At 44.0% G+C, this 23,950-nt stretch overlaps 1 protein-coding gene across 1 annotated transcript in view; it reads left to right on the top strand.

The window, feature by feature from the left end:
• The window catches only part of ARFGEF3 (ARFGEF family member 3), a 505,700-nt gene that overhangs the window by 105,820 nt on the left and 375,930 nt on the right, over positions 1–23,950 (top strand). Inside the window, exon 2 of the mRNA XM_078649342.1 lies at positions 13,359–13,410. Within this exon, the coding sequence (XP_078505468.1) occupies positions 13,359–13,410 (52 nt within the window). The remainder of the gene's footprint in view (positions 1–13,358; positions 13,411–23,950) is intronic.

Raw genomic sequence — 23,950 nt, forward strand, 5'->3', positions numbered from 1 at the left:
GAAAAAACCTTCCCGCTTATTTCCAGACAGTTCTGGTACCCCGGTGAGTACCACCACATAGGGTACAGCTTCTGGTGGAAGTTCTGTGGGTGGTCTCCTACCTTGGACCCCTCTTGTATATTTGGCTTCTTCCCCTTCCATTCTAGGTGGCCCGTTTAGTGAGTTGCCCACTTCCCTTGCTTGGTTGTTATTAACAGGGATATCAGAAATATAGTTTGAAGCTACAGGTAATATTGATTTCACTATTTGAGTCTGGTTTGGTTTAGGTAATGTACCTGTGGGCTGGTTTTTAGTTACAACTGGTGTGGCTGTTTTTGAATAATGACAAGGAGTAGTGGTGGAAGATGTTGCCACTACTACGTTTGATGTAGTAACATGGGCCGAGGTAGAGGCTCTGCTAGGGATCGGTGCTATTAATGGACCCTTGTTTCCTAAAGCCCTAGCCGAATTATCATGTATAACCAAGTCCGCTTCTATTTTCTCTAGTCTTGTCTCCTCTCCTTTTAATCTTTCAACTATGGCTAACGTATAACTCCTTACAATTTGTTCTATGCTATCTAGTAAATTACTAGTGGGAGTTGATAGGGACCCTTCAGCATTTATGGCATGTTCTGTATTGTGCTTAATGGCCAAATGTGATGTCGATAATAAGAAAGCTGAAGGGTCTGGCACTGTCTCTGCAGCTCCCTTCACTGCCATAGCTTCCGTTACTTCAATGGTAGTGGAGTTAGACTTTTTCCCAAATTCGGAATGACTTAGTTTGGGCTTTGTTGGGTCCAATCTTTTACGTCTCTTTTTAGTCGGCGGTGGGCCATAGATTTTATATGGCAATGGTCTCGTTGTTTTTCCTCTTACTATCTTCCCAGGCCTGAGTGTTGGTGAAATCATAACTTTTGTTACATTAGGAGTACTGGAAAAATCAAGGCGGATAGGAACTGAATCAGTAAGCATTGAACCGATAGAAGGTGCTAAACATTCCCTTAACAATATGGGCACACTGTCCCCAATTAATGTGGCATCCATGGTGTCAGCACAAAAGTCATTGACTGTTGTAACAACCGGAATTGGTTCAGATAATGCCCTGTTCTTGATTCGTTCAATAGAACGGCGGCGGTCGTCCCGGCGTTCTGCTAAGGATAGCACTCTAGTACCTTCAAAGGCAGTTTTAGTAAAATAGTTATCAAGGGTACCATTCAACAAGTCCCCTACTTTGTCCGGGGCAATAGCAGAGGGTGGTGTATTCACGGTGACTGACATTACCAACAATAGCAAAAGTACGAGGAGTTTACACTCTTACTTGATTGACGTCCCGCAACCAGGGGGACTGGCCCAGTCCAGTCTCCTCAGGCCTCTGAGGGCCACAGAGGGCCCGCCCTTTGCCCGGGCTTCGCCCCGGGCGTCCCGCTCGCGTCCCGCGAGGCGATCTCTCTCCTAATTTGTAGGTGTGGAGGGCGTCAGTGGGCGGGGCACACAGGGGGCGCTGACCGGATGTTGTTTGGTCTCGCAGGGACTCCTGGGAAAGTGAGTCCCTGCCGCGCAGCTCCCCTGCAGCCTCTCAGCGCCCTCGGTGACCAGCGGCAAGCGCGGAGCAAACGGACAACGTTGGTGGGCGGTCCTCCCATGCAGCGGCTCCCGCGAAGCGGGAGCGGCCAGAAGTGGCGTCAGTGGCGTCAGCGAAGGTATGGGGTAACAAACAGGCAGAGTATCCTCGTAGCGCCCCAGGGATTCGTCTGTGGGTCACGCTTGTAGCCTGCTCCAGAGTCCTTTTCTCTTGTTTGCCGGCTGTGGGCGGGGCACGCAGGGGGCGCTGACCGGATGTTGTTTGGTCTCGCAGGGACTCCGGGGAAAGTGAGTCCCTGCCGCGCAGCTCCCCTGCAGCCTCTCAGCGCCCTCGGTGACCAGCGGCAAGCGCGGAGCAAACGGACAACGTTGGTGGGCGGTCCTCCCACGCAGCGGCTCCCGCGAAGCGGGAGCGGCCAGAAGTGGCGTCAGTGGCGTCAGCGAAGGTATGGGGTAACAAACGGGCAGAGTATCCTCGTAGCGCTCCAGGGATTCGTCTGTGGGTTTAAGTTATAACCGGAGAAAGAACCGAATCGCTGTGCTTCATGGATTATCACGGCCATGGCACTAACTGGGTTAACCGAGAAGATAGCAATATCGTCCGCAAACGCGGTTAATTTTAAATCCATTCCATTTAAAGTGACTGGTAAAATATCACTATTTCACATTAAGTGCTTGATAAAAGGCTTAATATATATGGCACACAATAAGGGGGATAGCGGACAGCCATGCCGCGTGCCCCTTTGAACTGAAAAAAAAGATGAGGACAGGCCGTTAAGTATAATTGCGGCCGTTGGACGACTATACAGCTTCTGTACTGACGAGATACACCTTTGACCAAGACCTATTAGAGACATAGATGCCCATAATGCTCCCCAAGTCACTCGGTCAAAGGCCTTCTTGGCATCTAACATCAGCATCCCCATCTGCTGGCCCAATAGGCCGGAAACGGCAAATGCAGCAATTGCCGTGTTGATGTGTGCAGCAGTATCTCTTCCGGGGACAAAGCCATGTTGCTGCTCTGAAACTAACCGGGGCCAGTTGTGCGGCAAGAATATTGGAAAAAAGCTTGGCATCAGCATTAATCAGTGCTATAGGTCGGTACGAGATCATATCGTCAATCGGCTTCCCCTTTTTGGGGAAGACAACAATATTAGTTGCGTTCCAGGAAGAGGAAACTTCTTCTCCTTGTATGATAGAATTACATAACTTAAGGAAGATAGGAATCAATATAGTTTTTAAAGTATTTTAAAAATTGGAGCGGGATCTTGTCCTCGCCGACTGCTTTGCCAGCTGGTAAAGCATTAATGGCTTCCTCCACTTCCCTCGCATCTACATTTTTCCGAAGGCTCGGATAGCGACAGGCTTAAAACAGACATATCACACTCCTGCATGTAATCTAAAACGGTATGCTGATCGATGCTACCCAAATTGCCATATAAGTTAGCGTAGAACAACCTAAATTGTTCGACTATATCCATTAGGCCTGGTGTAAGTCAAGCCGTCCACCCCTTTAATCATTTTAACGTGAGTTTTTGCCCTTTGATCCGCTATTTGATTAGCCAGTAGTCGGCCTACTCTTTTTCACCATATTCGTATTGTTTTGTTTGATACCTATGATCATTATTAGCAACTTTATCCCTCAACCGTCTCTTTAACTTGGCCCTTACTTCGACAACCTGTTGGTATATCGACTGCTCAACCGCATCCTTTGCGGCGATAGCTACGGCATGCTGACGCTCCAGATCAAGACAAAGCTTTTGCTCCTGCTCCCACAGGCGTAAGCCTGCCGATTTTGCTTGATAATGTTTTGTAAAGTGACCAATCTAACATAGGCTTTTAGACAATCCCACACTATTGAGATTGATGGTGAGCCCAGATCATTATCTATAAACTCCTCGAGTACCTTTCGCATAAGCTCCACATACTCCAAATTACTAAGAAGGTGACTGGGAAAGGTAAAATCCCTAATTAGCTCCTGGAGACTTGGCTGTATCTACACTGTTAACATAACTGGGTTATAATCGGACGTGATTTTTGGGCATACAACCACAAGTACATTTTCCAAAATGATATTATTAGCAAATATCATGTTAATCCTGGAGTAATGTTTGTGTGGTGAAGAGTAAAAAGTATAACCTGTTACGTTTGGAGGTAGCCTCCTCCAGGAGTCTTCCAACTGATGCAAGTAAAGAAGTTCTAAAATAGCAGTTCTAGTTTTACATATTCTAGCACAAGCGGTGGTATTGGTAGTATCAATCCTTCCATCAAGTATACAATTAAAATCACCCATCACAATCATTTCACCAGACCACTCCAGCAACTCGGAGCTCAAGTGATAAATAGTATCTGGCCAATCGATATTCGGGCCGTGTACCATACACATTGTGACCTTCTGCCCGTGGATCATCATTTGGGAGAGTGCCCATCTCCCCTTAGAGTCAGCCAGTAATCGAAGGACAACAGCCCGACACAACTTAGATTTTAACAAAGCCACCCCACAGATAGAAATTGTTTGCGACGTACACAATATAATATCATATCCCAAATGCTTTAATAAAGCTCTATCTTTATATGCAATGTGCGTTTCCGCAAGCCCCAATATATGGGGCTTAAAAACACGCAGCTCTTCCGCTACTAACCGTCGCTTTCCAGCCTGATTGCTTCCCACCACATTCCAGCACATACATCTGAATTCCAACATTATCAGCCCAATCAAATCATCAGTACCCAAAATTACGTACTTCTCCCACCCGTGCTCTGCCCAAGCATAAATATCTAAACTATCTAAATTGTGGCTCCCCCCTCCCAAAACTACCCTCCATTCCACACCTTACACCCACCCTCACCCCAGTAACTTTGAAAAGGAATCGCCCCCTTCCCTGCTGTCCCTTGCTGACAGCATGCCAAAGACGTCCTCTCTGTACCACCCCCTCCGGCCTCAGCAACCTATACCATTCCAACACCGTACTCCAACCTCCTAGTGTAACACTTGTACCTGTGAGAAACAGAGGTGATAAACTAAGAAAAAATAAATTCTTTAGAAGTACGATTAAAACAAAATCTCTTTTACAGGTGCAACCTCTCTTATATTACAGTAATTGCTGCCTTAGGACTTTGAACTTGAAATCATTCCTTGCCAACTGTTTTCCATTTTGACAGAGCTTGTTTGGCATCCTGCTTTTTGAAAATAAAATGTTGTCGACCATCCTTTATAATTTTTAGACGCGCCGGCTCTTGTAGAAACACCTGTGTACAAATGGTTTTGAAAGGGTCCATTAATTGGCGAACGTTCCACTGCTTATCCATAGTTACTTTACATAGATCGGAACGCACAAAGATAGACATTGCATCCACCTTGACTGGTGCCGCTGGACGTGCCTTACAGTATATGGCTTGTCGCAGTAAAAAATGACCCAGGAACACGAGGATTGGTTGAGCAAAGTTAGTTTTGGACTGACTTCCATGAGAAGCTGATAATGACAATGGCAGTCTGTGTGCTCTTTGAACTTGAGTGTCCCTATCCCAGTCTACTAAATCCGGGAAGGCTTTTTGGAAAGGACTAACTATGAAAGCACGCGGGTCGTTGCCTTCCCTGCCCTCTGGAATACCGAAAATCTGCAAATTCTGGCGCCTCTGTCGATTTTCCAAGTCTTCAATCCTAGATTGCATTGACAACCATTGAGAGTCCTGTGTTTTTACAAGGTTGACTGTAAACGTGTTAGCTTCTTCCATAGCTGCCACTCGTTGTTGTAAATCGATGACTTCTGAGGAAAGTGGACCAACTCTGGATGTTACCTCCACCAGAGTTTGCTTAATTTCGGAGCAATCAGCTTTAGCCTGTTGGTAGTATTCCTGGGCTTCTGCTCTCTGAGTGCTCAATGCTAGCATAATGCTAGATAGTGAGGGCTCCTCTCCCATTAATTCCTGGAACTTAATACCCGATTCTGACAGACTTGATGATGGCACTACAGGGCTTGAGGCAGGGGAGAAAACTGAAGATGTTGATAATGCACTGATGGGAGAGTTTACAAACTTCTCAGGTACTACCACCGAGGCTTGCCACTCGTTATCCACTCCAGCCCTAGCTCCTTCTCTGTCTCCCTCTAATATTTCGATAGGAGAGTTTACAGTGCTGCTGATATTTGATAGCCTTGAAATAATAGTTTTTACCTCCCCTTTAGATGACACCCATGTACGCAGTGGGCTGACCCCTGTAGCTGCCTTGGTAGTTTTAGCAGAAGCCTCCTTTAATCGCCCCATTATGTCAGTCACTTGTTGCTTTGCTCCCCGTCCACCCTTAGGCATCTTGACAGTATTACATTTTTTATTTTTAAGACCCTTTGCCCCGCCAGGAGTAGTGCATGGATTACTCTCCTAGCCATGTGCCAAATTACGCTGATCCGTATCGAACAGCGTTGGGGTTTGGGCCGCTGGGGTTCGGGCTGTATATACAACATTGCCTAATTGTTCATTAATAGTCTCTGGGCAATTAATAAGATCTTCCGCATTTAATCCAGTATAACCGATATGCCCGGCAGAGTTCACAATCTAAGCTTTTTTAGCATGTTGCATCTTTGTTCTTCTGTCAGCAAATCAGCTTTCAATGTCTTCATGAGAACAGGATTGCATTCCATCTTGTCATCAAAAAATACAATAGTCCACACACAGCAATCGTCAAACTTGTAACTTAGTAGTAACACATTCAGATTCATGGAGGTTGCTTTCTCATCTAAGTCTACTTTCCCACGTTAAACTACATCTCTAACGTCCTAATATTAAATCTCTAAACAATAGTCTATGTGGAAATTGATACATCAATATAACGAAAAACAAAACATTTAGCATATCTGTTCATATTTTCTAAAGAATATACCATCTTGTGTGAACTCTTCATTACCCCACTAAAAAAAAATCTTCCAAATATTTTTTAACAGCGATTTGCATATTTAACTCTCCTGTAAGGCCAGTGTATATGTTGTAGAATCTACACCCATGACATGGAAAGTTAAATGTTTCCTGTAAACTGTAGAGCTTACTGTGCCTTCCACTACTGTGACAAGCAAAACATGTTTTCAGGCCTACTAATGTTGCCTGACTGATGCAGTTTAAACCTGCACTCCGCCCCGTCAAAGTAACCCTTTTTGACAGGGAAACCTCCCTTTTTGTTGTTATATATTTTTATTGATTATAACACAAGAGTAGAAATGTACATATCGGATATCATTCGGTGAAACATAGTACAGTGGTGAACGGGCAAATGAATTGAAGAAATACATTACAATTGTAGGCATCTGAAATTATCAATACCAGTTTAGAGCCGGGTCAAAACAATACAATGCAGATAACCATAAGCAAACATCATCGGAACCCTCCCACCAAGGATACAGGATATGAGATTGGACACTCGACACCCAGATATGAGGAACGCAAGGCTCAGGGGAATATGCCACATCTCTTGTGAAGAAGGGAAAAGGGAAAAAGAAAGGTCATAGAACAAAATAAAGAAAAAAAAAAACCTCAACCCCCCACCCTGCACCCCTGCAGATGGCTACGACCTAACCCCACTAGCAGCGTGCCTGTCGCCCCCTAAACTACACCCCAAGGAAGGGAAAAGACGGAGGAGGAAAGTCTTACAATACGATACGGGCTCCCCACCCCCCGCCAAAAGCAGACATCCCCCATCGTAGTACTAAGCGAGTTAAAGCAAACTAGTAAGCAAACCGAGAGGGGAGTCACCAAAAGAAAAAAGACCTTCCCGCCCAACCCCCGGGGAATCCTCCCTTTTAAATATGAATTCACTCCTATTAAGACTTGTAACCCACAAGGTAGGGTGCATTATATTTAAAAGTGACACATGTGGAAATGTAATGTAACCATGTCCCTACAGTGACAAGCCACCAAAAGCAGTTTTTGCTGTGAATGGCTCTGTCCTATGAGGTAAATTAGAACACAGATTAAAAAACTAATTATTCTGTTTTATATTTCGAACAAGCTGGAGAAATTATTCAACCACAATCTTTAATATTTCGTAAAAATCCAATTCAGTTAGAGTTGGAAAAATATTTGGGAAACGTAACTTGTAGAAGGTTACCTATTCCCTGTCTGAAGCTCCTGGAGGTCACTTTGCATTAACCTGACAGCAGCTGCCATGCCAGTGCTTGACCTTAATGAAGTGTGAAAACTGTTCCAGAGAAGCGACTATGGCTTGGGCCTGGCAACTGGAAAAGCTGGGTGTGGAGAGTGTGATGCATATCAGATCATTAAGGGCATCTGAGGGAAATTCCAGAAACTTCATTAACTTGAACAAGACAGAGGTGAAGCTTGCTCTTTCATTGTTTAGTGTTAGGGGAGACAAGGGGTAGGTTTGTTCTTTAGCCCCCAGATAGCCAAATGGGCACCTGTCTAGTCAGGGGTGGGTTGAAGAGTGGGGGATTGACTTGTCCCAGGATCACTTTGGGGTAGCTTAGGGGGAGGAGACTGTTCAATTCCCTAAACACACTCCCTGCCTGGCACACAATCTCTCTCCAAGAGCAGAAGGCCTTTGTCATCTTGGTTTACCCCTAGAATAGTGAATTCGGGGCCATTTTGCTGTAATAAACACAGGGTTTCCTGCAAAAAAAGGGTAGGTTTGCCTCTGGGAAGTTTTTACCCATTGTTTAGAGAGAATCCTGGAGTTATCACCACCCACTCGCTACTAAAGTGTACAGAAATGGGCCTCAACTTTTCCCACTCCAAGCTTTTCCTGCCACAGCCAAGTGTTTCATCAGAGCCCCATCCAACGGCTGTCCAGCTTTGAGAGAACTTCCTCAGGTACAGCCTGCAACCTTGCCCTACTAAAGGAATTCGACTTCCATTTTCAGAGACTAAGTCAGAATAGAAAATCTTAGACTGGGATAAACTTGCCTGGTGCATCCGACCCACACTCCATCAAGGTCAGCCTGATGTTACACGTTGATCCTGTCACACTCTAGCTGCACCTTCTATCGGCACATTACTTTTTCTTGGTGATTTTTCTCTTGAATATTTTGAAATTCATACCTCAGGTTCCCTTTTTGTTCTCTATATTTTTATAAATTGTTGTAGGATCTTTGTTGTGGTGTGTTTTGGACTTTTTAACTGTTTTGGTACTTCTAAATGCTATGCTTTATGTTTTCTCTAAGTTAAGCCTGTCTGCTTTGTGCAATAGCTACCAGGGGTTGAGCTCCGGTTTAAATTACTGAAGTCTTTACCTGGGACTAACAGGTTAGTGACTTCATTGCTTGTGGTGGACTACCATCCACCCTAACTAATATGCCACTTTCTAACACACAGCAAGAAAGTATTAAACATATTTCATTAGAGCTCCTTTAGAACTTAGTTAGAAGACAATTTGTGTGAAGATTGTACTGTATAGTGCACACTTTGACACAGTTTTATCAATACTTTCGATATGGGAGAGGGCGAACTTAACCTGCGGAAGTGTTACTTGCTCACTCAGCTTTTGCATTCTGTAAAATGCATGGTGGGTTTTTACACCGTACCATATCCAGAGCTCACTGTCTGCCACACTGCCACTACGTTTATGCATTGGCTTGTTAGGGCCAGACCTGTTGTCTTCGCCAAAGCTTGTTCTGGGAGTAATTCCAGTTTGCCCGTGCATCCCACCGATACCTCATTTTCAGGTCACGAGCAATTCATCTGACACTGACAGGTGACTCCTTATCACAACTTTCTGCCTCTCGTAGGGACCTCAAAGATGCTGTTGTAGAAACACTGCTTTAGAACGTAACAAACGTTAGAAGATGACGCTTCCTGTCACACTCTGGAGGTCATGCTTGGAGTACAGACATAATAACCTTCACGGTTGCATACTTCGCACATTGCCCACAAAGCAGCCTCACTGGGCAAGTTGTCATTCTCGGTAGCTGGATTTTTAGGTCTTGGCCTGGCGAAAGCAGCACATGCGCTGCCCTGCCATGCATAGGGCTTTTGGAATCAATACGATTCCAGCATTCACAGGGGGAGACAAACGAGACAGAAGATGTGCATGCGGGGATTGTATGCTTTACTGACGGTATCATACACTGGGGACTTTTTTTTTGCCACCAGTAAAGGCAGTCCCCGCGTGCACATCTTCTGTCCGTGCCATGACGGGCCGTGCTTGTTTTATTTTGCCTCTTCCTGAGGTTTAGATGTCATCGTAGGGATCAGAGTGACCCCATACGCTTATGTTTCAGCCAGTGGATTTTCACGGACGGGCCTGCACCTTCTCGACGAGGCGAGACACAGCCAAGCTTAATACTCGCTGCTTTCAGACAGGCAGAAACTCCTCAGCGTTGTTGCCAAAGGAAATAGTTGGTACCGTCGCTCAGCTGAAGGGAGATGTGGAAAGTGTTCGCATCTACCTGCTTTGCTTATCGGACCCTATCTGTGCTGCCCACCGGCAATTAGAAGCATGTTTTTAAAGCAGAGGCTGAAAATAGACTAGCAGATAATGAGAGCTGCATGACATGGCCACGCGCCCGCTTAGCAGTCTGTGGCACTCATTCATTCCATCCGACCCCAAGCCCAAGTTAAGTGGCCCTATTGAAACAACAAATTACTTATACCGGATATGATGCTAAAGCAGGAGCCTAGCCGCAGGTTTAGTTAATCATACACCATGTGAATGTTAGATTCTCTTAAAGTGGAACTCCTGCAAAAAGTGTTACTTTAACAATAATGAGGTTGCGGGGGTATCCTGATAAAGATAATATTGGCTGGTGACCAGGAGCGATCTGCTGCTACTCTTGCCCTTCCGGAGCAGCTATGCCAGTCTGTCTAAGGTATCTCTTCAAAATTCCTAATGTATGATTATCTAATGTGTCTTTTATATTTGAGTTTTATTTGTACCATTATTTGCGGCATTATTGACAAATATATATGATTTAGTATCCTGATGGCGTGCCTTAGTTCTCTTCCCATTTAATAGGCTGTTCTGTGACATTGCTGTGGTGCTATTTCATGGTAGGAAGTGATGTCACAAGAGGACTTTTATACAAACGAAAGGGGCAAAATATGGAGTACAATGGAGTCCTGCATTTAAATAGCACTTTCCACGTTTTTTAAGAATACAGGTTTGGGGGTAAAATGCAGAAAGTGACGCATTTTAATTTATTTTTATTTTTTGGTTAACAAATTTACTACCTTGTTGCGGAAATTGAATGATTGTTTAAAAGTTTCATCTAGAAACACCCGTAAAAAATGTGAACAGAATCTCTGGCTGAGAGTGTATATATAAATAAACGTATGTCTGATTTTAGCCTTTTTGATATCAGACCCAAGAGCAACATCTGTTCACGCCAACCAGATTTTGCTTCTCATTAAATATTTGCAGCAGACCCTTGTCTGATGACTTTAAGAAGCAACTTTCTTATGGGAGAAGACAGAGCTCCTTTTGCTGGTAGCAAAGTGGGCTGCCAGGTACCTATTAAAGGTGCTCCTAGTCTCTATTTTCAGCATAAAGAACACTATTTGGACAGTATAGACATGATCCGGCCTTCCTATTCTCATTATAAGTTGTGCATCAGAGCTCCATGCAACTTGTGCTATGAATAATAATGGTTTTGTACTTCCTAGATATTTGCTACTGATAGAGGAATTAGGGCCATATGTATCAAGCCGTTTGCGAATCGCAAACGGCCTTTTTGCATGTTTTGGTATGTATGTAATATTCGCAAAATAAGGAATAGCAAAGATTTGCGATTCCTTATTTTGCCATAGCATTTAAGGAATCGCAATTTTGCGATTCCTTAAATGCTATGTATGTACCATTTTTGGGTTGCGAATTATGGTTAAGAATTCGCAAATTACCACCAACTTGTAGTTGATGGTAACTTGCGAATTCTTCAAAAAATGCACAATTTGGCATTTTTTAATGTGGCATGTGATGCACACACATGCCCATAGGGCATGTATGTGCGCCATATGCACACACATGTACATTTCAGGGGTGCAGCAGGGTGTCTTTGAGACACCCCTGCACCCTTGAAATAATTCTCAAATTGCAATTAGCAAATTGCGAATTCGCAATTTGAGAATTATTTCGCAATCATTCCTATGGGCCTCCTGGCCCATAGGAATGCATTGGAAATTATTCCTTAATTGCGAATTCGCAAAATGCGAATTCGCAAACAAGGAAGATTAAGGAATCGCTAAAAAATAGCGATTTTCTTCCTACATACCATTTTGCAATTCCTAAATAGCGATTCCTTAAAAATCGCTATTTAGGAATCGCAAAATAGTTTGTTGATACATATGGCCAGGTATCACTAATTTTGCTACAGTTTGTCTTATATTTTGACGTTGATAGTAAAATGCTTAATCCGCTTAAAATAAAGTTACATTTATTTATTTATTTGTTCATTCTTTTAACTATCCCATGATTATGGCTACCTGTGGTCATCTACTGATCCAGCAGGACTTCTAAAAGTTATTAACTTTTAACTTCTCTGGCTGAAAAAGCCAGGCGTGTGCAGACACTGTTAAGACTCTTCTTGCTTTCCAATGGTATAAATACTATTAAGAAACCAAATATTTGTAACTAATCCTGATGCACCCATGCCACTATTTCTGATTAACAAACTGCTAAGTTCTCATCCAACATTGATCAGAAGTTGTGTACAGTATGCATAGGATTGAAATCCAATACCCTTTAATACTCTGAAAGAGTGTTGACAGAGTCTGAATTTAGATGTTAAACATGGCAAAAGGAAGGAGGAATCCGTTCTGCAACAAGCAAGCTACCCCCAAAGGAGGAAAGTAGTGGAATTTCATATTAATTCTGGTAGACCATCACTGCTTAAAATAGGCATATCAAGAAAATTTGAAATTTGTGATACTGACCACTGCCTGGAGTCAGTGTAATGTCAGACTGTGTCCCATCGTGTTGAGAGTCCTCCAGCGTTGCAGCAGTGCCACCACTTCATGGGTGGAATATTTTGCTTTTAGAACAGTGGACCAAACGGCATCAAATGTGCCAACCCTGGTGCAACTGGGAGGCCACTGAAAAATGGGTGACCAACAGCATAAACTGTTGTTTGTTCCTTGGTCAAGATTTTGCTTTCCTTCTCATACACGCTGCACGGTGGCACTGTGCTCATGACGAGCTGAGCTCGTCATGACCACGCCCGTGCAATGGAACGCTCAGCGCAGCGGGGTAATTAGCCCCGGGTGTAATGACGAGCTCAGCTCATCCTGAGCACACGGCCTCATGACAGGCTGAGCTCATCATGACCACGGAAGGGGTTAAAGCCATTTGCTTTGCTATACAATTCCATTAGCAAAGCAAATGGCTTTAACTTAATCAAAGGCGCGACCTATTGCATTTTCAATGCTTGTTTTTTGTCCGCCGGTGTGGTAAAGTCTACTGCTTAAAATGTAGAGAATCAGATTTAAAGCATTTTCTACTTTCAATACCTATTTATTTAGGATACTCTAGAGCCGTGTCTCCTCTGTGCCCGGAAACCCACTTCATGATAAAGAACAGATGTCATCTTGTCCAAGATGCTGCTGCTTAACTCTTCGTTTGGATGAAAGTTCTCCTGCAAGACTGTGATTTTGAGAAACAAATTAAAAAAATGTTTCCTTTAACTGTTCCTCTGAAGTAAATTAGAACTACATTGTATATTTCACGTTTATCATTTACTCTCCAAATGTCTAATATGTTTCTCTATTTAAAATGTAGATTCGTTTGGATTTAAAACCAAAACATAAGTATCCGTTCTTTGTGTGTGTTTGTTTAAATCTAAATTTGTTTCTCAATATTTCTTATGCAGAAACGTTGACGTCTCATGAAGGCGGAAGCAAGGTCCCACCGTACCTGTTGAGGTAAGGGAACACGCATGCCTAAAATGGAAGTAAAGAGCACAAATGAATGTAGCGCTTAAAATATCCTAGAACGTTAAAAAGGAAGAAGGTTGTGTCGCTTCATCGCGTGCGTGAGATATGTCGTGTTGTTGTAATCTGGGTTTCCCTCTGAGAGAGGCATGGGAAATGGCATGTATTGAAAGCAGTGTCATTTTAAGAATTCTTCAGAGCCCGGCAAGACATATTTTGTTGCTCCTTTTTCAGAACAACTTTGAATTTTATTGTCCTTGTTCTGCTAACTAGGCCTGGGGGTGTACAACCTTTACAACGCAACTTTTACCACGCAGTGCCTTTACGACGCAACTTTTACAACGCAAACCATTACAACCCATTGCGCTGGGGGGGCGCTCTAGGATAGGGAATATATTTAATTTACTATCCAACACCTTCCCTACTATCCACGGGGACTGGAGTTGGAATAGTAAATTAAATAAATCACTATCCAGCGCCTAAAAGCACTATGCGTTGTAATGGTATTCGTTGTAAATACCGCGTTGTAAAGGCATGCGATGTAAAAGTATGCGTTGTAACATCATACATCCAGGCCTGGGCGGTACATCCCGTTCCGCTTGCGGAATTTGCAGAATTTGCGTAATTTTTCATTCCGCGGAGAACACGGAATTGCCAAAAATTCCGCGATCCGCTGCTTTGTGGAATTTTTTGCTTGTTTGCGCTTTCAAAATGCATGTTTGCCAGATATTTCTCCCAGAGCATGCAAACAGTGTTCACGAACCGTAAAAAAGCATCGTGAACAGGCAGAACAAGCAATTCTGCGTGTTCGCGGAACTTTTGCATGCTCGCGAAGATTTTTTACCGCTTCGCGGAGCTTTGCGTAGTGCGACTACACAAATTCCGCCCACCCCTACCTACTGCTAACTCAAGTCTGCAGGATACCTAACAATATTAAATTATATGGTTAATTATCAGAAACAAAGTCCCACCTCTCAGCAGGGGCTCTGCAATCCTGAAGGTGACACGAGGTGGATGGAGTCAGAAAAGACGAGGCCGGGATAAACAAATAGAGGTGATATAGGGAGAGAAGTCACTTTCCCAGGGGCCCCTTTGCATGGTGGGAGCCCAGACAGTTGCCCACTTTGCCCATGCTTTAAAGCGTCTCTGACTGAAAGGTAGTCTTTTATAACCTTGCTGTGCTTGTACATCGCATTTCATCCAGTAAACGACCCCTGGTGCTAGATTGTGTCTTCTGTGTAAGCTCCTCTGTTCTCTAGCTTTCTTGAATGCCCATTCTGCCATTCATCAGGACTCCCTATGCCGCTTTCCAAGGATGGCAGTGGTACCAACATGCATTGCCCCATCTCTGCAGGTCTGAGAAAGTGCTGCTCTGCAGTGTCAAGAAAGTGCTTGCAGCACTGTGCATGTATACAACACATGAAGAGTCTGATTTTACTGGAGTGAGAGTGGGACGTTACCACACAGACCACAGACCTGGTACTACAATGGGCAAGGAGCTGAAAGGGATGTTGTCTAATTGTTCACCTTCAAGACCTGGGACTAGGAAGGGGCAATCAGCCTGAGCGGGATATTGCCTGACTGACCTCCATTAATACTTGGCACTAGGCTGGGCTAGCAGCCACTCTGTTCACTTTTAAGATCTCATACTGAGATGGGCTAGGAGCCTGAATGCGATGTTGCAGCACTGTCTGTCTTTAAAACCAGGTACTAGAATGGGCAAGCAGTCTGGGCGGGATGTTGCCAAACAGACCACCTTCAAAAGCTGCTACTAGGAGGACAGGCAAGAAGCCTGAGCGGGATGTGGCCACACAAACCACCTTCAAATCCTGGCATCTGGATAGACAAGAAGCCTCAGTGGGATGTTGCCACACTGTCCACCTTCAAGACCTGGTACTAGGATGGGCAAGCAGCCTGAGAAGGGTGTTGCCACACAGCCCACTTTTCTGACCTGCTCGAGGTGCCAATGAAATCATCGCAAAACCAAAGGGGATGATGGACGGAGTGTTGAACATTGCAAGCACTCACCCCCAGTCAACTGATCTGGGTTTAATCCAACATCATTCTTTAGCTCACTCAGCCACCTCAGTTCAGACATGGCCACATGCATGCAAATCAGTCTGACCCTGTGCCTCATACGAACAGTCCAGCCCGAACTGCCACGCCATGTCTTCACTGGACCGGAAACAAGCATCCTGGGACCGCTTTCTGGCTAATCAGCCGTCATCAGCCAGGCTAGATTGAATCCAGTGGCAAAGTGAGCAAGGGACCCACGTCTAGGCATACCCTGCCAACTTAGGGTGAACAAAACAAAACCAAAGAGGATGATGGACGGAGTGTTGAACATTGCAAGCACTCACCCCCAGTCAACTGATCTGGGTTTAATCCATCATCATTCTATAGCTCACTTCGCCACCCCAGTTCAGACATGGCCATACGCAAATCAGTCTGACCCTGTGCCTCATGGGAACAGTCTAGCCCGAACTGCCAAGCCAAGTCATACCTGAAAAAACTTATCTGCAGAACTAAAGTGGGTGCAGATCTCACCTGCCGCCCCCGGGGCTGGGGTGGGCAGAGGGGAAGTCACCCTGATTTTCTATTCTGCGTGAGTTAGACTGCAGTGTAACGCGAGCTTCCTTCCTCAACAAGGTATGGGGTGTAAAGAGGCAATGAAACGTTGCAGTGCTGACAGCTATACATTTTGTCATTTCAAAGGCTGACCTGTGCTGTTAAACATTGCTTTAGTTACCTCGACAGACAGGGCATCTTACCAAATGTATTTTACCCTAATGATGGATTTCAAAAGTTAGCTGTCGGAAGTTTTAAAGATGCAAATATAATATGATATGTAATGCATCAGCTGCTCCAAAGACCACCTGCAAAGCATTTGTTTCCAGTAAAAAAAGGTGCATTTCACCTTGTGTGAAGGCATAAGGCTGCCAATGGCTGTGCTCCACCCTCCATCTTATTTGCTGTGCCTTGGAGCAGGATACAACTGTCTGTGTTGCACCACTACCCTGTCTGTGCACCTCACTCCAGTGAACTGTCTTAATTGTAATTGTATTTATATAGCACTTACTACCCCTGATGAGGGGTTGAATCGCTTTGAAGCGAGTAGCCCGCTATTGCGGTATCCAAAATTAAACAGTAGATTAGTAATATGCCCTTTCTTTTTTCCTAATGGATTACTTGTTTTAGGTTTGTACTCTCGAGTTTTGGTGTGTTTAGTAGTGCTATGAGTAAGGATAGAATGATGGGAATGGATTCCAAAGGGGTAATAGTAAGTTGTTATTGGTAGTAGTAACGGTGCGCCTGATAGTTGGGTGAATTGGCTTAAAAGGATGAGGACGTTTGAAAAGGATGTTTCAGAGTTCATAGTAATCAGAAAGGTTTGGGACGGGTCCAGGAAGGCCATCTGGGCATATCTGGATGTAAACATTACCACCTGCAGTGGACAGCATTAAATTATGAGCAGGGCCTGGCCAGACTACAATGGAGGAAATGTAAGATGGAAAAACAGAAGGTAATCCTTCTCCATCTAAGCACTAAGGAACCTGAACAGCATTCCCATCAATATCAGAATGGCTCCAACTCTGCTCCAATCTAGAAAAAATTAACACACCTTCATCCTCTATCCGCACTACCTACCCACACGTTAGGAACCTATGAGCAACCTGTCGAGCTAAGTGTGTGCTATCCAAGTATCAGTAAACATGCACACACACACTTATGACCATGAATACAGCTGACGCGAACACGAGATGCCGCAGAGGCGAGTCTTAAGAGTAACTTAGGGTGAGGCCAGGCTGAATATTCACTGATTTTGTTGCCTGTAGCTTCAGGTCAAATTGATAAGTAGTAAAGGGAGATTCATAACAAGTAGTAATGTTAGCTACAGGCCAAACTGGGAGTGGCTCAGTTCACAGAGGCTCTGCAGTTCATTTAGAGAATTCCCAGCAGAAGCAATGGTTTGTGATGGATAACATTTCATCACTGAATTAGAAGCCATTACTGGAGTATCACCAGGCAACTAGGAATTGGTAAAACGGATTCATAAATTGACATGTACAATTACATTACTGGAAACAAGCCAAACTGTTTTTTTGTGCAGCACTTTTGCTACAGTGAAGTGGGAAAGGGATTCACCTCAAAAACTATGCAGTTCATTTAAATCTTCAAACACATTGAATGTATGACTTGTTTCCCCATGCTTGGAGGCGTGGGTATTGTGTTTGGTACAGCTGACATTTGAAGTTATTGCGAACTACTGAATGGGGCTCCTACCATATTTGATTCTTTACTGAAAGTGAATAAGCTTGTCTGAAAACCCCACTTCCCTTCCTGCGTCAGAGGATTAGTATTTCATTTTCAGGTCCTTTAACCCGTTTACCGCGGTGGACATTCCCGTGCGGTGCGGGCGTTCTACGCAGCGGGCAGGGCTGCATCGGCTGTTGGTCATGCGCAGCACCCGAAGGTAGTGCTTGTGTCGGCCAACGGCCAAAGTGAGCACGGAACGGGTTAAATTGGACTTGTTTTTCTTGTGCACCTTCCCTTTGGATTGTTATGCTTTTAATGCATCAGAGATTATTACTGGATCATTATGTACAGATCACATTTGTCAATTCTTTGTGTACTTGGGATTTTAAGTGTAAATATATTTAATTGCTTCAAAGTGCACACGTAAGGGTAATTTTGACTTAATCCGCCTCTAACTTGTTTGTTGCATGTTTTCAGTGGCTTTGTAGGCGATGGAGTTCTTGGAGGTGTTTTTGATGCCTTTCGTTATTTTTGAACTGGCTATTACCCCTCCAACTCCTATCATCCATCATTTTGTGGTTAGATGCTACACAGTGTTCTCATGTGACACACGGGTAGCAGCCCACCCTGTTCTGCAGCGGAACAAGAAGACCCCAATAATGCGGCATGCCACCAAGGGGTAACCCGGGTGGGTGAGGGCTCTACTATAAAAAGTTTTTAGCTTTTTCTAAAGGGTGGATTAGCTCACGTGTTCGAGAAAGGCTCTTGTTTTTTGTTACACTTTAATGTTCCTTCCTCACATATCTTGATGCTCTTGCCAGTGAGTTCTGTAGCTAACGCAATCCATAGGGAGACTGAAGATGAAGTGGCGAAGGTTGATCGTTGGAGGTCTTTGCATTAGACAAGGAATTTCATCGATTTTGAGATTCTTATCTGGACAAGGTGATGGTGCTTTTCAATGCAAGAGATAAACCATTGTAGAGCTTTGGCAGATAAGCCCATGTTTGTCTCCATGATGTGGATCGATGCTTGATTATTGACTGAAAAGAAGGCGGTGGAGATATTGAGCAGAATTGAAGACCGGCTGATGAGGAGTGCGTTGTTTATTACTGGAACGGTAGCATTTTCTGTGTCGCTGCCTTTTCTGAAGCCTGATTAATAGTCATATTCAAGGTTTTGATCTTTGGTCGGATCATAAGTTGAGTTGGGATTGCTTTCTTCTTTCTTATTTTTATCAGGAATGGTAGGTGAGTGATGGTGCAATATAGGTGGTGAGATTTACAGTTTTTCAGCAGATAATGGATCTGTCCAGTTTTAAGGCTTTCTTGTAATGTTCTGTGGCTGCAGGAGGAATTCATGATGTTGACAAGGGGAAAAGGGCACATGCATAGAGGTAATTTATGATGGGCAAAGGTAGACTATTATCTTCAAAGAAGGTGGTCTTGAGGGAGTTGAGGACGGTGGTGAGTTCAGCGTGTGAGGTGTAGTTGTAGGTTAGCCATTTTTGGCTCGGAGCTGGGATACAGTGTGGACAACTTTGTGAGTTGTTTATGTTGTTTCTGGTTTTGTTTGTTTTCTCACTAAAGAAATGCTTTATAGCATTACACTTGTCATCCGAGTGTAGAATATGTGGGTTGTGGAGTGGATTGCCACAGCGCTTGACCGCCATGAAGAGTTTTTTGCTTCTCTTGGTTGCTTTGTTAAATGTGGTTTTGTTGAAAGTGACTCTACTTGTAATTAAACTTAATAACAGCTGGATTTAGCTCATTAATAAAATAGTGAATACACATTATATTTATACCGTTGACAATTAGCAGAGCCTGGCTTTACTTGAGCTTACCTGATCTCATGTCACTTTAAACTGGTATAAACTCCACAAATCAGGAGTGCATTGACTGCAGCATCATAAGCTCTGCAAAGGCGGTAGATAAATAGTACCCCCTCAGGGCTTTATAACACTATATACCATTAATTATCTTGAGGGATACATCTTTTTTCAGCAAGTAAAAAAGACAAAACTTTGATCATACATTATAGTAAACCCATAACTTTTTTTCCAAGTGTAATCTTAATGACATCCTGTCAAGAGTGCCTCATGATACACTGTCAAAATGTAGACCTGAACATTTGGTAAGTGTTCCCTCCCAACTGATTGGGGGTGGGGGCGGTTTTTAACCATAAATAGATCTGGAAAGTTTGCTTTATACAAAATAAATAATAAAGCGTAAAGAAATGACATTCAAGTGATGTGTGTATGGGCTGTCCAGGTTCAAAGGCACTAATCTCCAATCATAAACAGGGAGAGAAAACAGGTTTCCTTGGCGTAACTCTCAAATGAATGCACTAATAATCCTTGTTCTTAATGTGCTAATGTTTGGTTGAAGTTTTCCATGGATGGCATGCGCGCTATTTTGTTTTACTCTTAATATTTATTACTGTTTGGGATCAACTACTTATTGTGGAAGGTGTCATAAGTTGGAAATATGTTGGCATGATTGGCTGGCAGACTGAGTGGTTAGATCCCTTCCTGCAGGGCATCACAAGTCCATTGTGTTTAGTGAGAGAAGATCACAGCCTTTGTATAGTCAACTGTGCTTAGTTATATATTTAAGATGTCATTAACGAGTTGTGCTTCTAAGTAAGTAATTCGAGTTGGAAATTCATTGCTTATTAAAACCAATGTGGGTGTGTTGTGTGGTCCAAGAGCTACAGCCCCATGTCAGGGGTCCTATTCGCTATATGAATCCAATTAAAATACAGTAAAATTATGCCATTTGAGCTATATAGCTTCACTGCTCACCAACTTACCAAGGTGAGTCAAAGGTTGCTTTAGAGGCCCAGCTGTCCATCTCATCCTGACCCTTAGGGCCTTTGATTTTACTAGCCAACCCAAACAACTTAACAGATCTGGGAATAGTCTAGCTAATGGGTTTTTGTTGGCAATTCCCATACTTTTCATGCCCTCAAACTATCTGTTGTTGCCCTTCTCACAGATCTTTGGATATATTCAAAACATTATTGTCTGGAGTTTCACCATTTATTTTTCACTGTTATTGAACTGTCCACATTGTATGCACAGTTCATCCAGATTTCTAAAGGAATCCCAGGTTTGTCTCTCATACTGCCACTAATGGCCAGTTTCTGTGGGTACTTCAAGGCTGCTCCTTTATTCAGCTGAGGCTGATCTAACTTTTTCTGTGGTTCTGCGTTTGGGGTACCAGACTGTTACATCCTGACAGTCCACTCACATCATACCAAACATTCCAATGATATCACATTCACACTAACATTCCACTCACACTGGCTGAACAGCAGAGGTAGAGAAACAGGGAAGATGTAAGGTAAAAACCTTAGATATAACACAGACCTTTAAGTGCTTCTGCTTCCTGTGCAACTGACTACGTGCAGATAACCTCACACTTATTGTTGCACTTGTTGGCAGCATAGTACGACCGCACGGCATCTTCAGTTGCCCCAACCTGTTTTTGTACCTTTTACAATGAGGGTTGGAATAAAGTTGCTGATGATATGTTGGAGCTATAGGTAAAAAATAAAACCAACATGAATAATTAAGCATTCTTTACCAATGCTGATTAGAACCCTCCTGTGCACCAATGAGCTTGGAGTACTTTGGCCATCATAAAACTGAATGGGTGCCAGAAAAGCCTCGCTGCCTTGTTTACTCTGTGGCATACATTAAGGATGGAAATGGATAATGATTTTTTATTCTCGCATGTTGCCTTTGATGATTGATGATGGTCCATTATCCACGGAGCCATGAGCCCCGGTGGGAGTGTTTGTCTAGTGGTGTCTGTTTCATCATGCTCTGTTGGTTCTGTAGATGTGTTCCTATGGTGAAGAGATGGACTAACACGGTGAGTAATCCCAATGTCCTTTGCTTTGTGAGGTGCCTGCTGGATGCAGGTTAATGCCACACAATTTTGATATGAATAATGTGATGCAGTAAGGGTTTTTTGTGATCGTTTGATTGATGTGTTTACTTCTTTGCTGATTCAGTGGAGGGTCTAATGCTGCAGAACACCCATTACATTAGCAGGTGTGTGTACCTTACACCTACATTCTGACCTGAGGTTTGGTTTATCTGTGAAGCAGCCATCTGCCTTCCTTGTCTGAGTCACCACTGAATCATTGCAAGAGTAAGCTACAGCAGACCTTGGGAAAACTGCTGTAAGTGCTCTAAAGCTGGGATTGGTCAGCAGCCTGTACTGTTGAATTAGCTGCAATATTATACTAACATTGGTGTGGTGCAGGCACAGTAGTTGAGCGCTCACTGCCCTGCTCTGCCTTATTGAGCCACGTGGAGCACAACCTTTACCATGATCTGCACATTTTCAGCCATGCTCTGCACATGTTAACACATTCCACATGCTAAGCCATGCTCTGTATTCCCTCTGTCACTATCTGCATGCTGTCTGCCGTGCTACGCACTCTCTCTGCCCCATCCTCCCATGCTCTACATGCTCTGCCACTCTATGCACACTCTCGACCAGCCTGTGAATGAAGCCCTTGGTCTTTGCCTGACTCCTTACTGCCTAACCTTTTCTACACTCGGCCAGGGACTTCTTAAGGATTTGGAGGGCCCTGGGCCAAATGTATTTTGGGGGCCCCTGTTCGGAACAGCTTTGAATTTATGATCCATTTTCAACTCTTTCATGCCCCCTTGGCCAGGTCTCTGACAGTGGACAGGCACACTGGTCCAAATTCTAAATGCGTTTATATCTAATATTTAAAGATGGTGAGGTATGTTTTCAATATTGTAACACAGCAGCAGTTCACTAATATCACTGCAAATAATCTCTGGGACATATGAATATGTGAGGTATTGCTTTGATCTTAAAGATTGAAATATAAACACAACATTTCCCTGCAAAATGTTGGTTTCAAATACCTTTTTCCTTTCCTTTATTTTGAATATGGGTGATGTGAGACCCAACCGAGCTGGCTCTATCAGGCGGCCCTCTGAAACTTTGGGACCCTGGGCCAGAGCCCACTTACCCCATGCCTTAAAACGTCTCTGCACTCGGCATATTTTTCAGCTGCACTCCGCATGCCCGATGTTTGTTCTACGACTTTGCAGAAACTTGCTGTTCCGTGTCATTTGGGCTCTTCATACGCTCAACTAACCTCTGCACCTTCACAGCAGCGCTGTGCATCCCCTAACCCATGCCCTGCTTCTAGGCAGCAGCACGAATTTCTTCAGCTGCCTTGCACCCGTGTTTGTTTGTTTTTTGCCCTGCTCCATTTCTGCTATACCTGCATTTCGGATGTACACCCAGTGGCGCATTGGCATAGCCAATAGGTCTCGCTTTTCGGACCTTCTAAGTATTTAGTTATGCAGCACAATATCCTTGGTGCAACCACATCAACTGTTGCGTGGCTAAACACTTATAAGGTCCCAAAGGCGAGACCTATTGGCTATGCCAATGCTTGATGTGGTTGTGTGTGTGGTTGTGTATGTGGCTGTGTGTGTGTGGTTGTGTGTGGGTTTCGGTGCGGTTGTGGGTGCGGTTGTGGGTGCTGTTGTGGGTGTGATTGTGGGTGTGGATGTGTGGTTGTCTGTGTGGTTGTCTGTGTGGTTGTCTGTGTGGTTGTGTGTGGTTGTGTGTGGTTGTGTGTGGATGTGGTTGTGTTTGTGTGGCTTATGCTCAGCTGGCATCTCGGGCATGTTTACTGTGAGAACGTGGGAATGCAAAGCCCTGAATTGAATCGGTCCCAAATTAAATTTTAATGTAACTGTTTTTGAAAGTTAAGAACGTACACAGTATCAAAGGGCTGGCCGAGAAGAGAGGGGGGAATGCGAGGAGCCAAAATGAAACTGACAAAAAGGGAGGGGGTAATGCAAGGAGCAGATTAGCCAAAATAAAACAACGAAAAAAGAAATTGATCCGCAAGCTGAGCAGCAGAAGTCTCAGAAATTTGGAATAAGTGCCTAGTGTGAAGTGCTGGCAAATGCAACTAACGGAAAGGGAGGAGGGAGAAGCCAGCAGAGCATAAAAGGGCTGGGCGGGAAGGGAGGGGGGAATGCAAGGAGCCAAGGACCCAGAATTAAACTGACAAAAAAAAAAGAGGGAGGAGGGAAATGCGAGCAGCGCTTCAAAGGGATGGGCTAAAAGGGAGGGGGGAATGCAAGGAGCACAAGAGCCTTAATTAGCATGAGGACATGCACTGCAAGCTGTAGCCGGCGCATTTTTTGGGTAGCATTTTTGAAAGCCCTTCTTACTGAAGGTCTGGCCAGGTCAGCGCAAGCCCTGGG

The sequence above is a fragment of the Lissotriton helveticus genome, chromosome 6 (genome assembly GCF_964261635.1).
Source record: "Lissotriton helveticus chromosome 6, aLisHel1.1, whole genome shotgun sequence".
Lineage (NCBI taxonomy): Eukaryota > Metazoa > Chordata > Amphibia > Caudata > Salamandridae > Lissotriton > Lissotriton helveticus.